This window comes from Penicillium canescens (assembly GCF_028828765.1).
Source record: "Penicillium canescens strain IBT 15451 chromosome Unknown utg000011l_segment0_segment0, whole genome shotgun sequence".
Lineage (NCBI taxonomy): Eukaryota > Fungi > Ascomycota > Eurotiomycetes > Eurotiales > Aspergillaceae > Penicillium > Penicillium canescens.
Genome location: NW_026703973.1, coordinates 13,467 through 32,394, shown reverse-complemented (window position 1 = coordinate 32,394; position 18,928 = coordinate 13,467). Strand labels below are relative to the sequence as shown.

Genomic DNA, 18,928 nt, shown 5'->3' with positions numbered 1-18,928 from the left:
TATCGTGTTGCTCCGAGGAACTTGATTATATAACAAGTTGCGCTCGAAAATGATCAGTTTCCATATTTGTAAAGTGATCAGCGGCCAAGTATGAGTAATCTCGATATGCTCGGTTATCTACAAAACATGATTATTCTCTCGATCGAACGCCGAGGCTCTCGGATGACGTAAGTTCTTAACCAACTTCCTCTGCTTCTTAGATTGACAATAGATACTTTGGCGATATTCAACTGGGAGATGATATTCTGCCAATCGAGGTTTACCATCCTGATTTTCGGGCGCTGATAGTTGCGCTTGAAACACGCCAATTCCCACTGCGAGGTTATCTCACTGTGAATTGTGGTTGAATGCTCAGCGCCTCGGCCTGATCACTAATCAACCATCTTTGCCAGGGGTTTACCATCCTTTGTCAACTTTATTTAATCGCATTGCAGAGTGTCACACAAGACAGACGTCCTATAGCCTCTCCGATTTCGTTACTGCCTTACATGAAGTGTAAAGTCGTTCGACGATGACTGTCAAATCTACTTATCCAGCTATTGATATTCCAGAGCTCGATCTCTGGACCTTTTTTTTGAGCGAAAAGACCGAGCTTATCCGGACACTAAGGGTAAGGCCTCTTTAATGAATATCGAATACAGCGTTTGTGGAAGTCTGTAATAACTGTCAACAGTACTGTGGCAAGATGCCGACACCAGGAGAACGTACACCTATGCGCAGACTAAAGATGCGGCCATTGCTTTTGGACGGGGCCTCCGGATACATTTCGGCTGGAAATCTGGGGACGTCATGGCATTATTCACCGCCAATTCTATTGACACTCCGGTTGTCACATTTGGCACTCTATGGGCTGCGGGAATTGTGTCTCCTGCCAGTCCAAGATACACCGCAGAAGAACTTGCTTCCCAATTGAAAGACTGCAGTGCCGCAGCGATGATTACGCAATTCCCGACGCTCGAAGTAGCTCTACAAGCAGCAAAGGTGGCCGGCATTCCCCGGGAACGCATTATCCTCATCGGCGATGTCCGAGATCCGGAGACTCGAGTCAGGCATTTCACAGACATATACGGCGGCCCGAATTCAGGAGTACAGGAGAGACCTCTTGTAACCCCGAAGAAAGACCCGGCGTATCTCATGTACTCTTCAGGTACTACGGGGTACCCGAAGGGCGCATTGCTCTCGCACCACAACATTGTGTCGAATGTGCTTCAAACCCATGCAGTGGAGGGCCACCAAATTACGCATAATGGTGGAAAAGATGGAAGAGGGGATAGGGTCCTGATCTTTCTGCCACTTTTCCATATCTACGGTAAGAGGTTTATTCCCAAATCACTGTACCTATAGAAAGCTGACGCGTAAGTAACAGGACTGGCATGCGGTGTACATTCTCCCCTGTACAGTGGGTTTCAGGTCGTACTTATGACTACATTCGATGTTCAGAGATTCTGCGCTCACGTGCAAAACTTCCAAATCACATATGCACATATTGTGCCGCCAGTCGCCCTTGCCTTGGGCAAGCTTGATATCAAAAGAAAATATGATCTGTCAAGCCTCCGGATGCTGAACTCTAGTGCAGCACCTTTGTCTGCCGAAATGATTAAACGGACTTTCTCCCAGATCAAAGTTGGTTTAAAGCAGAGCTATGGCCTTACTGAGGCTAGCCCAGCCTCTCATGTACAACCATGGGGAGACTGGAGCAGGGCGGCAGGCTCTGTAGGGAAACTGCTACCTAACATGGAGGCAAAGTATATGACAATCCCGGAAAACGGCACCATATCCGTTGAAGTCCCCAGTGGCGAAGTTGGAGAACTATATATTCGTGGGCCCAATATTTTCATGGGATATCATTCCCATCATCAATCCACATTCTCGCCAGATGGATGGTTTAAGACCGGGGATGTTGGCTTCCAGGACATCGATGGAAACCTCTTCATCACCGATCGTGTCAAGGAACTCATAAAATATAAAGGTTTCCAGGTAGCACCGGCAGAGTTGGAAGGTATTCTCCTTCAGCATGATGTGATCAGTGATGTCGCGGTCATCGGCGTGAATAGTCCAGCGGAGGGAACAGAGTTACCACGGGCATATGTCGTCCGCAGCTCGAGGAGCAGGTCTCAAAACACAGGCCAGCAAGTGGAGGCGGAGAAGCTCAGCATCAGTAGGTGGTTTGATGGTAAGGTGGCACCGCATAAGCGTCTCCGGGGTGGTATTCGCTTTGTGGATGAAATCCCCAAAAGTCCAACCGGAAAGATCATTCGGCGACAGCTCAGAGAGCTAGCAGAGAAGGAAGAGACTCAAACATCTTCGAAGTTGTAGGAGGCCCTCTTGGCTTTGTATTACAAAGCATCCCAACATACATACTTGTTTCTCCCATCCTTGTCACTTCCATCCCATTCAGATCCAATTCTCTGTTCCATTTCAAAGAAATATGACACCCCTACATCATCAGTTAAGAAAACCACAGTCCCGTACTTATTATTTAAGAACTAAGTCAGGAGATTCCACGCGCGATCGGCTCTAATTCTCACATGCTAGATCTACCGACTAGCCCTCATAGCTTCCAATGCAGTTGGGTTGAATTTTCCGGAAGTAATGGGGTAACGGGCGTGAAAGGGACGTCAAGGTGTTGAAAAATATGATCCTATCGGTCATTACCCCAGAATTGCTCTATATCCCCGCTTGAGTTGGTCGCAACAAAACATGGAGCTCCAAAAGCAACCTCCCTGTATGAGTGAATCTGTAGTCTCGCGCATTTTTGCTTTGTTGCTGCCTGTGACGGCCCTTCAAGCACCGCTTCAAGCTGCGAAGTCTCCGGAAAAATTGATCTCAGAGAATCTTCAATGACTTATATGGATGAAATATCCAGACCAAATGTCCAGTGAGCCTCTCAGAGCCTGACAAGGCTCCGCTCCGTAAGATCGGCACCGATATTGGTGTTAATGTAAGTTGCGACCCTCAAAGGCTGTTGGCATTGTCAGTGTCGCCAAATGCAGAAGCCACAATGCGTAAACGAACATTAAGAGATGATATTGGGAACACGTCAGGCCTTCTGATCTTTAATACCAACGGTTAGCCAGTATAGGCCAGGTCTTTGGCGGACCATGCCGCTTTTACTGGTGGCGGCTCTTGGTAAGGACTGCCATTGCTATCCCTAACACCTCCAAGGAAAAAGGAACAACTTACATTGTGATTAGATGGCGGTGGAGAGTTTCATGGTAGCTACACAAGCTGATCTAAGCGAAATAATAATACGGCGACACTATTTGCCCAGTGTGGTTCCTGGAAGTCAGCCCAAGGGGCTTAGAGAAGCAGGATCGTTGGGCGTACCGCAGTCCCCGTAGAGCATCAGTTCCGCAACAGGTGTCATCATGGTTACTGGTCGCTTCGGACGAGCAACCTTTCGGATATGTAAACAGCCTTCTGGTTTTTTATTTTTTATTTTTTTTCAAAACGGGATCAGAACCAGCGTGGAACTATATAAACCGCGGGGTAGCGAGTATTTAGGGGTTTATATTTCGGAGGCCTCAGCAGCAATTCTGCGGTATAATCTCAGTCCATAAATTATTAGTAGGATGCTTGGCCCTCATCTAAGGTAATGTGAGCATCGGAGGTAAGAGCAAATATTGGAGTTGCAACAGGCATTCCTAAACATTTCACACGTCTTCAAGATATCAAACAGCAATCTCGGAAAGTTTCTAAACCGATATGGTCACACAATGTTCACTAATCTATTTTGTAAACCTCGCCCGCGAGTTTTTAAGATAGAGTTTCGGTTAGCAAATAATTAGTAGGAAGGCCGATCACTATAAGCTACGTGAAGAGTGCGAGCTACTATATGTCATCTGTTTCTGTATAAGTGTCCTTCAGTGGTCTTGCTGGTTGATTCTATGCTTTCTACACGTAGGAATTCGGAACTTACATAAGGAGTTCATATTCACCATACAATAGGTAGTCTTGTAGTTGAGGTAAATAATGTGTACTAAGTGCTGGAATAAATATATCTCTAAAGAAAACTTCTGACTTCGTCACAGTCTACTGCGTAGCTCCTCTTTCATCACACATTGTGAAAGATCAGAGAGGGCTCCCGTCGCTTCCCTTTCAATACGTTTCATAAGCTGAGCGCAGGTTGGAATGTCATGTATCAACCCCATCACCTGCCCAGCATACCAGACCTGTTCTCTCCGTCAGCTCAGCTAAATCCGAAACTTGGGGTGACCAGGGTGGTATGTATTCGTACTCCATGTTGAATATCTCCGTGCAAAAGAACTTCTTTCCCACGAACTCCACTAACGATAGGGGCAACTTCGATAAATTCTCCTCTAGCGCTTGTGGACTCGATCTCGATCGCTTTAGTCGTCATTTGGTTAGAGTACATCCGGCTCGTGTTCTTCCACCGCCTCAAGATGAGACTTGTTTGATGCTCGTCGGCTTTGACGATCGCGAGCTTCACGTTCATATGGATCGGGGCTTCTATTGTGCACATAAAGCGAGTGCCCATATTGATTCCCGCAGCTCCCAGACTTAGAGCTGCCATCAACCCATACCCATCTGCGTAGCCGCCTGAGGCGATAAACGGAGTGTCACCGAGTTCTTGCCGGGCGCGACCGTTCAGGATTAACGAAGCAATGTCAGACTCGCCGACATGGCCAGCGCACTCGAACCCATCGATTGAGAGGATATCGGCCCCCAGTTTGATAGCGGCTTTGGCGTGTCTGATCGTTGTTGCCTTATGGATGATAATTACGCCTGCAGCTTTCAGCTGCTGTATGACGGGGCCCGGGCTGTTTCCTGCAGTCTCGACGATTTTGACCCCTTCATCGACAATTGCCTGTACAAATGCAGGGTAGTCGGGGGGATTAAGAGCGGGGAGAAGGGTAACATTGACACCAAAGGGGTTCTTCGTTAAAGCCCTAGTTTTTCTGATCTCTTGACGGAGGTGCTCAGGATCCGATTGTGTCAAGGCATTTATAATGCCCAGCCCTCCGGCATTACTCACCGCTGCAGCAAGTTCAGCGTAGGCGACCCATTGAAGCCCACCTTGCACGACGGGTACCCGGATCCCCAAAGCCCTAGTCAAAGAAGTGTCGAACGGCATTCTGGGGGCCAGAAAGAAATAGGGCGGCAGATTCAATGGCAGCTGTTGCCTGGAGGAAGAGTAAGTAAAGAAATTTTGATGCACATAGAAGAATATAGAATTCCTTTGTGTATTAAAATAGATTCCTCTCCTGAAAGGGATATGAACCAAGGCCGAGGCGAACAAGGTTCCTCGGCTCGCGTCTATCACTAATCAAACTATAGTCGGCTGCACCCTCGGGGTCTTGGAGGAAGAAACAAGATCTTAGTTACCACCCCTACCTTATGAGGTTGTATTCCATGCATTGCTTTACTCACAACCATTGGATGGCTTCGCCCTAAGTTAGAGCAATCCAGAGAAGTGGGCGATATTTTTTAATCGTTTGGCTATGGCATTTATGGCAGACATGTTATATGCTTTCACTAACGACCCGGAAACTCAGTAGGAAATGACTCAATCACGCCAGCGGGTCAATAAAAAGCGACAACTTCTTCAAGATGAACCGCGGCCAATAGCAGACGCTAAGGAACAACCAAAGCGCGGTCATTACTCAACCATTGCAATCACGCAGCCAGAAACAAGCAACAGCTGCACTCCACTCCACCAGTACGTGCAGCTTGTCTGGAAAAAGAGTTCAGAGCCTTCAAGAATTGTGCTTGTTAATGCTCCGCTGTAAATTATTCGTCCCGCAACTCGGGAACCAGAACGATATGGCACAAGAGCATCTTCATACATTGGACATCTCTAATGATTTTGTTTCAGTGATGACTTCCCAACTCTCTGAAGCAAGCTATTTGACGAGGACAAGCAAAAGGAGGGTTCATTTGGGAGGTTGACCCCATCATTGAATTCCACTTGGCAATCTCAACAAACAAATGGAAGTTCAATCAGCTCTTGAAATTGTTATGGTCAAGGAACCATTCACATGTACCTTCCTCTCGAGCTTCCCACATGATCCTTATACCACTCGTATGTAGCACCTTTGGTGCTAGAGGTAAGGACGAAATAACTGAAGGCATTCTTTTTCCTTATCGGACAACTTCTGCTTGACTGCGTTTTCCTGTATCTTAAGTTGCTTCTGGGCAGTCCTTCTATGGTCGTCTACAGAGTCTTGGAGATCTATAATCTTTATATCAATATCATTCACAGTATCATTGTCAATTTGCGCTAGACTAACCAGATTAGACTTTGCCAATTCTCTTCTCGCTCTCGACCTTATTCGGGGGGATTCTGCTTGATAGGTCTTTGTTATATGCAGCGGCCACCATCGATGCGTACCCTTGCCACTCTTTGTTCGTATGCGAGTCTGAATTTCTTTTAAGACTCCACTCTCTGCATTGGTTGCTGGACTTGGCCTTACGATTAAGGATCTCTCATTCCTAAATGTACAATACATTTGTCAGTATCTGTCTTAGTATTTGATGCTTCAAATACTTCTAATATGCTTTAGATCTGCCTCTTAAAGAGTATGCAACACAAGATTCACAATCCACCTCGATAATAGTATCTAGTGTCGTAAACCCCGTTCCCCGGCCCCCCTTGCGACTTATCGGAGTTGAAGCGGATTCCTAGCGGTCATCTAGTTTCAATGCCTTGTTTATGGACTGTCACGGAAAGTCAGTCACTGGCGAATATCTACCTTGAACTTGACATTGACCTTAAAAAGAAGTTGACAGTTTGGCGTCGCCGCTTGTCATGATCGAGTGCTTCCATCCACTAAATTAACTATGTGCGGTTATATTTGTTTTCCAACACATCTGGCTGCCACCCCAATCTTCCGGCACTGGTTCTGAATTTTCCCCTCCTGGCATCTACCAGAGGACTGATCCATTTATCTTCCACAGTTCCGCCGATCATTTTGTCACCCTTCTTCAGGTAGGTGGTTGCACCAAGGAGAGATGGCTGAAAATTACCATAGATCGCCTCCCACTGCCCAGGCTCGGAAGAGAAGATTTCGTGATTAATACCAAGAAAATCCGACCGCTCCTTTGATAGGGAGTTAAACCAGTCCCAAGCTTTCCGATGCTTCTCGCCGTACGCGAACCTGTGCACATCCCCGATGGAACGCCAGTAGGCGATAAAGTTGTTCTCCAGTGCGCCTCGCTCGTCGTAGGATTGCCAGTGACTCCCCCCTAGGAAGCCATTACTGCCCATGTTATCGTCAAGCTCGGATATCATCTTTGACAAGTGGTTCCCCATCGCCCGAGAATCAGTGGCAAAAATCCCAGCTGGGTGGTGGAATTTCGATCCAAGGTGGAAACAGACAACTCGCTCCGACGCAGGTACATCTGAAAATTCCCCATCTGCGTTAGGTATCTGGGCAGCGTATTTCTGCGGGACGACTCCTTCACGGTATGGATTCTTTATACTACCATAGGTGATGAGGACTGCCTTGATCAAGCGAACTCCAAGAATGGCGAATGCACCCACCATGGGGATTTGTGCATATGCTGATGGTGTCAAGGCGAGAATGAGTGACTGAAAGAGGCAGCCGATGAGCAACCACGAGCTTAAGGAAAGATGGTTCAAGATGAGCCTCTCCAATGCAAGGCCTCGAGTTTTTTGAGGCCTGTCCCGAGGGGGTAAGATACTGTTGAACGGCATGATGACTTTGTAAAATAGAAAAGATGAAATTGTTTCGCTCGATCCCTTGGGAAGGGCACAGCCTATTTAGAATGTTTTTGGCTCAACCTGGAGCTGCACAGAGCGTTTTCCGGCTGGACCGAGGCCTATATATTGAGATTAGTGATCAACGTCATTCTATAGTTTGCCAGTAATTTAGTTATCCCGCGGTTAAGTCCCCTCGGTAGCTTTGTTGACTCATCATGCATCTCCTTATACTTGCGCTTGTATCGAAATCCGAAGGGATCTACAGCGGCTTCCACAAACACCTAAACATCTCTTGCCTATAAGATCGAAGAAGCCAAATGTAAAATGACCTCTAGCTGTGCTTTCGAAGACCTACACCGACCCGGCAACCATAGTTGGTAAAGTAGTACAGAAGAGACAACTATTTCGATACGGTCGGAATCCAGGAGATTTCGTGATTTGAGCGGATGCAGCGTTAAGTGGCTCCATGGATTGACCCAAGCATAGTTACGGGCGAGGTGAATGATGCCGTGCTCGTCCTACTTAGGATGCGTCTAATAGCTCACAAGGCATGCCGAAGCGACAGACATTGTAGTTTGATCTTTGCGAGCTGTATTTAAACAAGTTGCCGTGTGCCGCTTGGAATGAGCATGCGACAAGAGGGAGCAGCAGTTGGATTTTGTGCTATAGCTCTTTTCGCGTTAGGCTTTTAACCCTATCCCACGGGGGTTGCTGGAGTCTACTAGACTCCAGGGTAGGGCTTTCCGTTAACTATGGGACATAAAAAGTGGGGCCCGTTAGACTCTAGGTTCTTTTCCTCGTTAGACTACTGAGGTCTAATGAACTCCGATCGATCTAAAATCTTTATGAGTTATAATAGACTATATGAAATATCTCCTATCCCACTGGGGTGGGTGAACTCTACTAGAGTTCAGGTCTTGGCAGTCCCTTCACTATGGGAGATAATGGTACATAAAAAGTGGGTCCCGCAAGGGTTCAGGTAAATTTCCTCGCTAGGGTTCAGAGTTCAAATGACCTCTGATAGCTCTCAAATTTTGGTCAGTTATAATAGACCATTTGAAATATCCCCTATCCCACGGGGGTGGGTGAACTCTGCCAGAGTTCAGGTTAGGGCTTTGTCTTAACTATGGGACATAAAAAGTGGGCCCCGCTGTTACGGACCTACCAGGCACCAATCGATTATAGGGCCGCAACTTACTGATAGGCCACTTTCGGCCTTCCACTCGCCGTCTTATTGAATACCGTAATAACTAATAAGACCACCACCACGTGATTATATAAGTTGTAGAAGGGTTAATAGTCGATAAGTAGATCTTACTAAGCTATATCTACTATTCTACTTTCTACTATTCTACTTAGGAAGGACTTAGGATATATAAGGACACTTATTTATATATCTAGTCTAGTTCTTCGTGTTTAATTATATATTGTTACTTATGTCTACTATTTAGAACCTTTAGTGACTCGTATAACTTGATTATAACTTAATAACACTACGAATAGACCTATACTTCGGTATAGGTTAGTTCGGCGCTCTATTTAGTATCGCTCCTTAATACCCTTAAAAGGACTTAGCCTATATAAGGCCTATTAGGCAACGGTACAGTTAAGAGATAGATCGTTAACGTTAGAAGTAGAGAAGTATTAGGTAAGTATAACCTAGGAATCTTCTAACTTTCCTAGGTTAAAACGGCCCTAGGGAATCTATGTCGTGTACGTAGGTAGGTAGTTACTAGACATAGTCACCCGACATAGGATTAGTGAAATAGCCATTAGCTTCCGTATAACCCTATTGCCTAGTATAGAGCCTCTACCGTATTCCGCGACGGCTATTTATGCCCTTCTTACTATAAATACGTGCTAAATATAGAATGCTTCTATACGGTAATTCTCTTTTAATCGCGGCTCTATCGTATTATCTCTAAGTTATTAAAGTAAGACATAGGATAGATATAAACATCAATGCTTCACTCTTCTCTTACGTTATCTAAAAGCCCTAGTAGATTGAGTCTACAAGGGTGATCCTAGTTATCGAGGATCCTAGTCAATCGACCCCGAGATAATTCTAGTGCCTACTTAAAGAAGCGCAGCCGAGACAGCTGCTTGTCGTGGCGAAGCTAAAGTCCGTCCCTCTCTTTAGTTAGGTATCTGCTAGCCTCCTTTAAGATCTAATTGCTCTGCTCTAGCTTCTAGCTATTAATATGTTTAGACACGCACGACTCCTATAGGCGTCGATAGAGTCCGACAATTCGACCTACTAGAAAGGCTAACTTAGGATCCTCGCGTTCGAGGTCTACTAGCATCGTTAAAATAGGTTAAAAGGGCTCGGTCGCTAAGGTATGTCTTATTTCTGCTTCCTATTGCGAGGGAGAGAGCTACGATAGTTAGCAAGAGCATTAGAGGCTAAGCCGCCTTACTTACCAGTGGAGGGATATGATTAGAAGCCTCCTACGAATTCTCTTTTTCAGAAACGATTAGCAATGCACTAGGCTATTATTCTCCTTCTTTTTCCTAGTCTAGCGTTCTGTTAGGGGCATCTATCTTGATTGCAGGGGAAAGTCGAGTATCTAGGCAATAGCATGTCCACTAATTCTTAGAGGCTTTTATAGACTAGAAGACATCGGTGGCTAGGTACTCAGTCTCATTTTCACCATAAAAGTCAATCACGTAGTCAGCTTTTCAATCTTAGCACTCTGTTAGCACTCCGTTTAATAATGGTGCTAGTGATTAGTCTCGTGGTGTTGATGGTTGGTGATTGTGCCTCATATTAGTGGCTTACTAGAGATATATATTCAATCACAACGCATTTTCCACATTCGTGTGAGAGCTCAGAAATCCCAAAAGTAAATAGAGTAAAATCTAGAGGACTGAAAAAGGAAATCGTAAAAACAAGGTATCTATCTCAACCATGATCACAGGATCAAAAGCTGACTCCTCGTCAACAAGGACGGCCAAGCTTCAACGGGTTGACGGGTTAAGTACCCGCGCCCGCGCGACCGCAGCATGACGCTTCTTGCAGCCTCGACGGACAGAACCACACACAACTCAGACAATCAACATTCGAGCGAGGCCAGCAAATTTCCATGTTCCTTAGATGAAGATGTAAGCGCTCTTGGTAAAATCAAAGAATAAACAGCTTCATTGCCTCAATATTAAGACCGTAGATTCAACAGTGACCCAACGTTTCTTAACCGACTCACTTTGACTCATTTTCAACATGACTTTAGCATGTTTTCTCGATAAGCATCTAAGATCGCACCACGAATTTCGCTGCTAATAGTTGCGGTAGAATAAAGGCATGGGTTGCAACAGGCCTCACTTAGGATAGACATCGTGTTCAACGTTTGCTCTCTAGTAGAGCCCGCGTGCTACAGGAGCCGATAAACCTATAAATAGGTCCTCTTCCCCCTGCAATTTGTTCTCCATTACCATCACTTGGCTATGCAGAGTCGAGTTCCGCGGCCAGCCGTCGTTTGATGGACGCCCACTCAGGCTTTCAGCATCTACTAGCTTCCTATCTGAACCTACGCCTCAGCAACCATGAATTTGTGCAAGATTTAAAATAAATGTTACATACATACAGATAACAAGCGAACGAAAGAAAGTAGCCTGAGTAGATATGCGTCATCTCGGCTGGTCTTCTTCCGATATAAGTTAGCGAAGGCCAGTTTTACAGTACAACGACAGACGGTTTCATTCAGACAAGGAGAAATTTAGGCTTTATGATTGATGTATTCTGCTAGGATAGAGTGACTACTGTACCTCAATCTTCCTCGGGGTAAATACAGTGTTGAAATTATATTGCCGCACAAACCAGGCATTCCACAGTCTCCATTCCTGGTCGGTGTAGGCTAATCGCACCTGTGCATTCAGATATTAGCATGGTTCTTTGTCACCGTCACATTGTAGGAGTAATACATACATAAAATCTTCTTAGAAAACTTGGAACTAGTTTATAAATTTCCATCAAGGAAATGTTTTTTCCAATGCATGTCCTGGAACCAGCACCAAACTGGAGCATCATTCCGTTCATGACTTTTAACTTCTCCTCTGAGGCATTTAGCCATCTATCAGGGTTGTACGTGTCGACATCTGACCCGAAAATGTCCTCACGACGATGGATCACCCATGGACTACAGCCGACGATTGTGCCGCCTGGGATAAACTGGCCGGCGATGTCCGCACCGGATGGAGGAGTAACACGCTCCAGGGGGAGACCAGCAGCGGGGAAGATACGAAACGCCTCTTTTATGCAGGCGTCGAGGAATGGAAGCTTCTGAGATTCTGTCCATGAGACGAGCCCGCTTGCACGGTTCTCGATTGTACCATTCCGGATCGCCTCGTCTAGCTCCTCCCGCACTCGTCGCATGTGCTCGGGCGTCTTCAGGAGATAGTAGAATACGGCTGCAAGACTGATGGCGGTTGTTTCGGACCCGGCAAAGGCCATGGAGACGGCCATGGTGAGGACTCGTTTCTCTGTCATGAAGTTGGGGCGCAACTCGCCTGCTTTCATGAATTTGGTAAGAAGATCGCTGCGTGAACTTGGGTCGAGCGCAGCCTTGGATGACATGCGCTCCATCATCCGTTGCCGTGCAAAGATGGCAACTGGGTGGGAATTGTCCAACAACCCCCACTTTTGCATTACGTCGAAGATTGGGTTCTTCCAGAAGACTTTATCCAACCATGGCATCTGGCCGATAGGCCCGGCATAGTTGAAAATGCGAGCGAGGGATTTTACAATACCATCAATGTCCTCATTTTTCTCGATAAAGCCATGGCGCTTGCTGTAGGTAATGCTGCCGATAACATCGAATGCGAAAAATTGTAGCCAGCGTGCAAAGTCACAGACCTTACTACCACTAGCGAAGAGGCGATCGGTCTGGTCAAGGAAGAGCAGTGTGGTCTCGTCCACCATGGGCTCGTACTGCACCAGGGAGCTCATCGAGAACGCATGGTTAACCGAGCGTCGGAGCTCCGCATGGAACTTGTCATCCAGGGTCGAGAACAAGGACGGTAACGGGTCGCCTTTGGAAACAGTCATCTGAACGGGATAGAACTCGGACTGCAGTATCGTCAGACCTTCCGTGTTAACGTCTTAACTACCCGGTGACACTCACCTTGGTGAAACCCTTGTTCAACCCATAAATGACCTTGGTTGCAGCCGGGTTGCTGAAAGACAGTGTGTTTGGTCCAATGCGTACAACGTCGCCATGCTTCCGATGTAGCGCGATATGCGTCTCATGAGGCTGCCGGCCCCATACATCAATGAACCGCCAGAGGTCCGTAAACTTGGCCAGAAAGGGGCCGGGGTAGCGACTTAAACCGTTGTGAATGTACAAGTGGCCGAGATAAACTAGCGAAATAAAGGGGAGGATATACAGCGCATGCTCAGGCGACGCGCGCGAGAAGATCTCGGCAAGAAGAGTCATGATGGGATATACCTCGCTGCCTTACGAGAGGTTGATACGGTGGGAAGAGCACCCAATATTTATCTGATTCCATCCCGTATCATTCCTCATCTCAAGGAGAGCAGGGTTACATGTCATGCCAAACTGTAACCAGCAGGGTCGGCAGTTGTGAAGGGTCGATAACATCCGACACACTTGGTGTCAATGTTACCCCGCAAGGGCTCAGTGGATGATTTATCGCTACAGCTACGGAGTATTGTTAGATAATAATATCAAGGGACAAAAATAATGGAGAACCCCGCACAGCACAACCCCACAAAGGCCCATTGTTGGGATCCTGATGCTCTGCCGTTGAAGTGTCAAAGGCACCAGTCCATGGCAATGACAGTAGTCTCCACTTACCCCAGAGATCTGGAGAAGACAACCAAAACTAGGGAAAAAAAATATATATATATATATATATAAAAATAGGTAAGCGAAGAAGCAGCTTTCGGCATATAGGCGAATGCAAATTTACCGAGTTCCTAGCATAAAATAGCGGACAAGTGGGAACCATGCGTTGGCAATCAGTGCTTCCGGCGCTTAATTGGATGAAAGCACTTCGTGTTCCACTCTGATTGGCAGGGATCGGCTCAATAATACCCTATATCTCGTCATATTATCTCAAGAAACGTGCCTTCCAAAGTCATGCGTCACCAGCTACTTCTCGCATATCGACCCAAGAGCATGCAGTGTCTTATGCTTCCTCAATCGCTATATGGAAAGTACACCCATCATATTGGGTCACGGCAAATGTCAGTACCCTCGACTGCCGACTTCAAAAAACTTGTTCAGACAAACCTAGAGGTCAATCGTCCAACGGAAGATATTCGAAGGCACTGCTAGGGCGACTGATAGCTGAGGTTTCAAAGTCATGTTAATTCACCTAAGAATCTCCATCTGGTGGAATACATAAGTGATATGTTAATTTACCATAGATTCTTTGAAGACACTTGTCCTCCAAGTGGCTACATTTGAACGGATAGATGTATCTTATACAAATCTACCTATTCCAACGCCTTGGGCAAGACCCTGCTAAGTTGGAGGCTCTTGATTTCCTCAGCTGGCCGTCCTGGTTGTCCTTTAATACACCTTGCATCTTTTCTGTCCCGGAAAGAACTCATGGCCCACTCTCCAAGGGGCAGTCCTACCGGCCCTTGTGGTGACATGGGTTGCGTACGGATTCAAAAGAATTTACGGAGAACTACTTCAAGACTTCTTTTACCACATGCAAGTTCGGGTAGCTTCTGGTTGGCATCCAGATAATCTTCGACCACAGAGGCTCTTACTTTGAGAAACGTTTGTTTTCGTATATCGCTGTTTCAATTGCCTTTTGGCTTGTATTTGTTCTTTGATTCCCTATGCCGCCGCGTACACTGTTGTAGACTACGAGACCTCCGTGATAAACACAACATGAATTGGTAATTTGTAAGTGATCTATTAAGTTTAACCTATTGAATGGAACAGGCAAATAAGACTAAGGTGGGGAGAAATGTTCATATACTCATGCCATAGGAGACTTAACAATACTTTCCTGCCGACCGGCGGCGGCATCTTTTTATTTCTGACTGCAAGATTTTGCAATACTCTCGGCGATCCAGGTCTGTGCATATCGCTAGAATATCATAATATCATGAACTCAGTTTGGCTCTGCGACGCCCTGTCCTCATGCGGTCCCAAGTAAGTATGTATCGATTTAGTCAAGACAACATAATCCGCCCCATAGCAAGAGCCATAACCAGTCCTTAACGAAGGGAATTAAGAAAAGAAATCCAAGAAGCCAAGAAGCAAGAATTCCCCGCATCCGGGGTCAGACTACTCGAATCATGGGGAAATCTCCATCCTCACATTGGTGGGCACTCCGTCCCCATATCACTACCCCGGCACTTATAAAGCGTCTCTGTTGCCGAACCCTATTCTTTTCACACTAAACAACCACAATGCCAAGCTCTTCCGCTCTCCGCCACCCAAGACTAGGGATTCTAGATCGTTTCACTGGTTAATTCGCGAGGCTATGCCTAATTCTTTACAGTTGTCGTAGTTGGTTGCTCGAAGAGAGCCTCTGGGGTTATCGCCTTCCCCGCATGAACTAATCCTGAGCTAGAGTTGATGGCCTGAGTTCGACTACGCATCTATGACTACATAAAGCGGAGACTTGCTGCGCATGATGATTCAGTCTCCAAAGCGGGCTGTATCCATCGGCTCAAATTGTCACCCCCCCCCCCCCGGGTTTCTTTCTTTATTAACTTATTATTGGCCTTTTTTTGTTGCTCACCAATCTCTACAGCCAATAATTTTCTCGCCATGTCTGAGGAAAAGTTTGGTCCCCAGCATGCCGAGGATGACAGTACCGGCATTACGGAAGATTATGATCCTAATGCAACTGATCGGTATGATCCGTGTCCCTATATCTTAGATGACACCTTGGCTAACTCAAGGTTTTGTATGTTCAGATCCGTCCAACCCACAGTGGGGTTAGACCCTGCTGCTGAGTCCCGGCTGCGATTGAAGATTGATCTCTACATCGTCCCTGTCGCATCCCTTATGTACCTCTTCTGTTTTATTGATCGAGCAAACATTGGTAAGACACTCTGTATTAGTCGCCATGTTTGACGCAGACCCAATTCTTTTCGGACAATGGATGGGTGACGCTAATGATTTGCATGTTACAGGGAATGCGAAATTGGCCGGGCTCGAAGAAGACCTAGGGTTAACAGGCCATGACTATAACACCTTGCTCTCTGTGTTCTATATTTCCTATATTATCTTCGAGATCCCTTCCAATATCGCCTGCAAATGGCTTGGTCCGGGTTGGGTCATTCCTGCCCTGACCTTGGGTTTTGGAATATGCTCATTGTGCACGGCATTTGTCCACGACTTATCAAGTGCCGCAGGAGTGCGCTTCCTCCTAGGTGCCTTTGAGGCAGGATTACTCCCGGGCATCTCATACTATTTGTCGCGATGGTATCGGAGAAGGGAACTTGCCTTTCGGATCTCCATGTATATGGTGATGGCCCCTCTAGCTGGTGCCTTCGGTGGCCTACTTGCTTCTGGCATTCTGAAACTTCCTTCCTTCGGCAGCCTGAAAGATTGGCGTATGATCTTTGCCATTGAAGGCATTATAACTATCGGAGTTGCTATTTTCGCGTTCCTAACCCTCACAGATCGACCCGAGACAGCCCGATGGTTGACGCAGGAGGAGAAAGATCTAGCCATTGCGCGAATCCGCTCTGAGTCAGAGTATGCGGGCGTCACCGAGGTCCTGGACAAGCTAGACACGAAGAAGACCATGCGCGGGATCTTCAACCCCGTCATATTGGCGACGTCTTGGATCATGCTTCTTGTGAATGTGACAGTGCAGGGCTTGGCCTTCTTTGCGCCCACTATTGTGAAGACCATCTATCCAAACCACAGCATTATCTCCCAGCAACTCTACACCGTGCCGCCCTACATTATCGGCGCTTTCTCCACACTCTTAATCCCCTACCTGAGCTCGCGCTTCAATCGCCGACTCCTCTTCTTTGTTCTTACCCCTCCACTCATGATGGCTGGGTATATCATGTTTCTGGCAAGTACCGACCCCCGTGTTCGTTACGGCGCCACGTTCTTGATTGCTTTCGGATCATTCCCCGTTGGTGTCCTTTGCAATGCCCATTCGGCAGCCAACGTCATCTCGGACACGGCACGTGCGTCAGCAATCGGAACTGTAGTGATGCTGGGTAATATCGGCGGTTTGGTCGCGACCTGGTCCTTCCTGCCATTCGACGCACCCAATTATTATATCGGCAATGGCCTCAACCTAGCCACGGGGGCAACAACGCTCCTAACGTCAGGCTGTCTGTGGTTCTGGTCAGTTTGGGACAATAAGAGACGAGACAAACAGGATGTTGACCGGGTTCTTGACGGGATGACGGGCCGGCAGATAGAGGATCTGGAATGGCGGCATCCCAGGTTCCGCTGGAGATCATAGAAAACGAAAAGTAGATTGTTCACGGCAGGCATATGATTGAAGTATCTGCGCTGCTCACGATGCTAGTGAACCTCATTTCGAGCTCCTTTTAATATTCTGTTAGGCTCTCATGAGCTGCCTTGGATAGTTCTATCTCCTCCCATTCGCATCTGTACTAGTGTAGAATAAGACCATCTTAGATTATGACGAAGTACCCGGGATGATCCTTAACCTTAATTCAGCACACGGCATCTAGCGATAAATGAGATACACCCAAATGTCATCCATTCTATATATAGACTCTACCAGCTATACATTACTGATAGGAGCAGCCATGCTGGTATCTGGAGATCCGTCATAAATCGTAAGTGAAATCTCATAATACAAAAGAAAAGAAGAGACGTATTATTTCGATTATGTACAATTTTTAGTTCAGTACGCACCAGCATTCAACGCTACTCGTGCGTGATGTTTACTTGCCGACTGACCATGATATCAGTATTTCCGTGGCTGTCGTTTGGAATAATTTGTTTCTGGCTGTCCCCGTCGCTCAGCTGGCTGTAGCTATCCCTGCTCTTGTCATGAACCCCTCGCTCAACCACCGATGTGGTGAAAGTGTTTGTTGGCACTTTTTCCCTGCCCAGATAATTTGTATGAGGCGGCGAATCTCGAAGGACCAGTCCGGCGAGAATGGCTGCTGTTGTATCCTTTGCTGCGGATCGTTCGTTCGAAAAGACTGCAGAACAGTGGACGCAGTGTAGCGACATTGCCGACGATCACACCGATAGCGTTCTCTGCAAAACCCCAGATAACCACATTGGCGACGGCGACGGCGAAGAGAAAGTCTTCTTGATTGGTGAGGTTGACCGTGTACTTGAGCCGAATACAGGCGGAAAGAGAGGCCCTGCTGAGTTTTAGCGTCTCATTGTTCAACCGGTTCAGGAAAAGCGGCGACTGGTACGTACAGTACAGGGAAGTAGTAGTAGTAGTAGTAGTATTCATTTACACTGGCCCCTCGCCGAAGCGATATGCAGTATACAACAACTATATATCCGAGTATGTACATATAGAATGGTCCACTTCCTGACACTAACTTAGAGCCTCGTCACGGCCTATCGTGGCCAATTGCCGCGCGACTGCGAAACCGCTGTCGGCTAAATCCAGTACGGCCTGAACCGTCTTCGCCCTCGAGACGGTGTCTGGTTTACCTTTGTCACCTTCGTTTGAGCCCCCAGCAGGCTCGATACACTGTCAAACGCGTCCCCGACTTTCTTCCTCAATTCTGTCCTCAGCTCACGGAGCCTTGGACATTCTAACAACACATGGGCAACTGTCTCCTGCGCGCCGCACTCGCACCGGTCGTGCTCGCTGTATTAAATCTCCTTCCGGTAGCTGGATACCGGAAGGAGATTTAATGTTGCTTAAGCCATCCACGAGGAATTAAATTGTGCTGATTGCCAAAATCCAGAGCGTTTGATAGGGCAATCCTATGTTCAGATCCCACAGTCCAACTACATTGAAACACAGCCAGCTTTATCTTAGGAACATGCTTTCCTTTATCCTATGTCAGAAGAACCAATTTTACTAACTTATTAGCTCGACAACAAAAAGTGGGTTGAAACATCCTCCGAAAAGGGTATCGAAGGCGAAACGAGTATAGGATCACCGACTATATTAGGTTAGACTATATCTGCTCTAGATATCCAACTTCTTAGCTTCGGATATAACAACACTCCTATATGTAAGGGCCAAGAAGTATACTGTGGAAACAAACTACCTAGTAAAAGGTTCACGTTAGACTAGTCATGGATTGGCCGACTTCCGGAGAGTGACTCTGCCACCGTCACC

General features: G+C 46.8%; 6 protein-coding genes across 6 annotated transcripts; 3 read left to right on the top strand and 3 right to left on the bottom strand.

The window, feature by feature from the left end:
• Positions 1–126: 126 nt before the first annotated feature.
• N7446_012718 (acyl--CoA ligase) lies at positions 127–2,316 on the top strand (the record flags this gene model as incomplete). The annotated part of the gene is made up of 4 exons (XM_058521460.1): positions 127–167; positions 552–610; positions 674–1,309; positions 1,367–2,316. 4 exons carry the CDS (start codon positions 127–129, stop codon positions 2,314–2,316), a joined length of 1,686 nt encoding a protein of 561 aa, XP_058364937.1.
• Positions 2,317–4,025: 1,709 nt separating this feature from the next.
• Positions 4,026–5,095, bottom strand: N7446_012717 (NAD(P)H-dependent flavin oxidoreductase; the record flags this gene model as incomplete). Its single annotated transcript, XM_058521459.1, has 2 exons — positions 4,026–4,172; positions 4,217–5,095. The coding sequence occupies 2 exons, from the start codon at positions 5,093–5,095 to the stop codon at positions 4,026–4,028; spliced, it is 1,026 nt and encodes a 341-aa protein (XP_058364936.1).
• A 1,704-nt stretch (positions 5,096–6,799) lies between these two features.
• Positions 6,800–7,678, bottom strand: N7446_012716 (uncharacterized protein; the record flags this gene model as incomplete). The annotated part of the gene is made up of 1 exon (XM_058521458.1): positions 6,800–7,678. One exon carries the CDS (start codon positions 7,676–7,678, stop codon positions 6,800–6,802), a length of 879 nt encoding a protein of 292 aa, XP_058364935.1.
• Positions 7,679–11,437: 3,759 nt separating this feature from the next.
• N7446_012715 (cytochrome P450) lies at positions 11,438–13,113 on the bottom strand (the record flags this gene model as incomplete). The annotated part of the gene is made up of 3 exons (XM_058521457.1): positions 11,438–11,545; positions 11,607–12,746; positions 12,802–13,113. The coding sequence occupies 3 exons, from the start codon at positions 13,111–13,113 to the stop codon at positions 11,438–11,440; spliced, it is 1,560 nt and encodes a 519-aa protein (XP_058364934.1).
• Positions 13,114–15,435: 2,322 nt separating this feature from the next.
• N7446_012714 (major facilitator superfamily domain-containing protein) lies at positions 15,436–17,101 on the top strand (the record flags this gene model as incomplete). The annotated part of the gene is made up of 3 exons (XM_058521456.1): positions 15,436–15,521; positions 15,585–15,712; positions 15,804–17,101. The coding sequence occupies 3 exons, from the start codon at positions 15,436–15,438 to the stop codon at positions 17,099–17,101; spliced, it is 1,512 nt and encodes a 503-aa protein (XP_058364933.1).
• Positions 17,102–17,770: 669 nt separating this feature from the next.
• On the top strand, positions 17,771–17,998 carry N7446_012713 (uncharacterized protein; the record flags this gene model as incomplete). The annotated part of the gene is made up of 1 exon (XM_058521455.1): positions 17,771–17,998. One exon carries the CDS (start codon positions 17,771–17,773, stop codon positions 17,996–17,998), a length of 228 nt encoding a protein of 75 aa, XP_058364932.1.
• Between the last annotated feature and the right edge of the window lie 930 nt (positions 17,999–18,928).